Raw genomic sequence first — 1,106 nt, forward strand, 5'->3', positions numbered from 1 at the left:
GGGCCAGCCTGGGCTGGGGTTGGCCTGGGCAGGGGTAGGTGACTGGGCCAGCCTGGGCTGGGGTTGGCCTGGGCAGGGGCAGAAGGTGGAAGTGGAGGAGAAAGAGACACAGGGAAAGGCGGGAGTGGCAGAAGCCACAGGGGGTGGGGTCAACTCTGAAGGTTGGCAGGGTATGGTGGCCAGCACCTGTCACTCCGGCACAGGAGAGGGGGTCCCAGGAGGTCATCCTCAGCCAGCCTGTGTGTGTGTGTGAGCAGGGGAGGGCAGTGTCCTGGGTCCTCATGCCCATCTCCTGCTCTGCAGTCGCCACAGCCTGCTGTCCCTGAGGGCTGCCTGGGAGTCGAGCGCGGTGCCCACGTGATGTACTTGGTGGATGTGAACATGCTGTCCTGTCCGTGCCAGCATCAGCCCTCAAAGACTGTGTCTCTGGGAGAGACGCTGAGCCTTTCTGGGGCTGCCTATGAGCTGGCCATGGTCACCAAGACTCGCTTCGGCCACAGCTCCAACCAGAAGTGGCACATTCCTGCCCAAGACCTTGCAGGTGCTCAGGGCCCAGGGGCGGGAACATGAGGGTGGTGGGATCCATCCTGCGCACCAAGCATGTGTGGGCCCGGGTTCATGTTTCATACACAAAAGAATGAGATTAAGATGCTGTCCAAGTGAAAGGCACATTAAAAATTCAGTCGTTGAGATGTATGTCTAATGTAGGACTTTAAACAGCTCAAAGGGGCAACTGAGCCTCCAGCTCCAGCCGCGGGGATCTGACGTGCTCCTCTGGTCTCTGTGGAAGTGCACACACAGGACAGACAAGTTTTTAAAATTCTAATTGACAAGCTCTGCCTTAGACCAGCTGCAGTCTCCATCAGTGGGATGACAGGTTGTGCTGCATGCCCGCTGTGTGTATATCTGACTAAATTATCTCTCATGAGAAAGTTCACTGTCTCGCGTGTGCACACATGCTAGGGTGTGTGTGTGGAGGGCAGAGGCCAACCTTCCATGGGTTCCAGGGATCTAACTCAGTTTGCCAGACCTCGCAGCAATTGCCTTTACCTACTTTGCCATCTTGCCAGCCCCTAAAATATATATATATATATATTTAAAATGAA

General features: G+C 55.6%; 1 protein-coding gene across 1 annotated transcript in view; it reads left to right on the plus strand.

Moving 5' to 3' along the window:
* Il12rb1 (interleukin 12 receptor subunit beta 1) overlaps positions 1-1,106 on the plus strand; it is a gene marked incomplete at its 5' end in the record, with an annotated part of 11,991 nt that overhangs the window by 5,712 nt on the left and 5,173 nt on the right. Inside the window, one exon of the mRNA XM_026777713.1 lies at positions 304-541. Coding sequence (XP_026633514.1) covers positions 304-541 — 238 coding nt within the window. The remainder of the gene's footprint in view (positions 1-303; positions 542-1,106) is intronic.

The sequence above is a fragment of the Microtus ochrogaster genome, unplaced genomic scaffold (assembly GCF_000317375.1).
Source record: "Microtus ochrogaster isolate Prairie Vole_2 unplaced genomic scaffold, MicOch1.0 UNK81, whole genome shotgun sequence".
NCBI lineage: Eukaryota > Metazoa > Chordata > Mammalia > Rodentia > Cricetidae > Microtus > Microtus ochrogaster.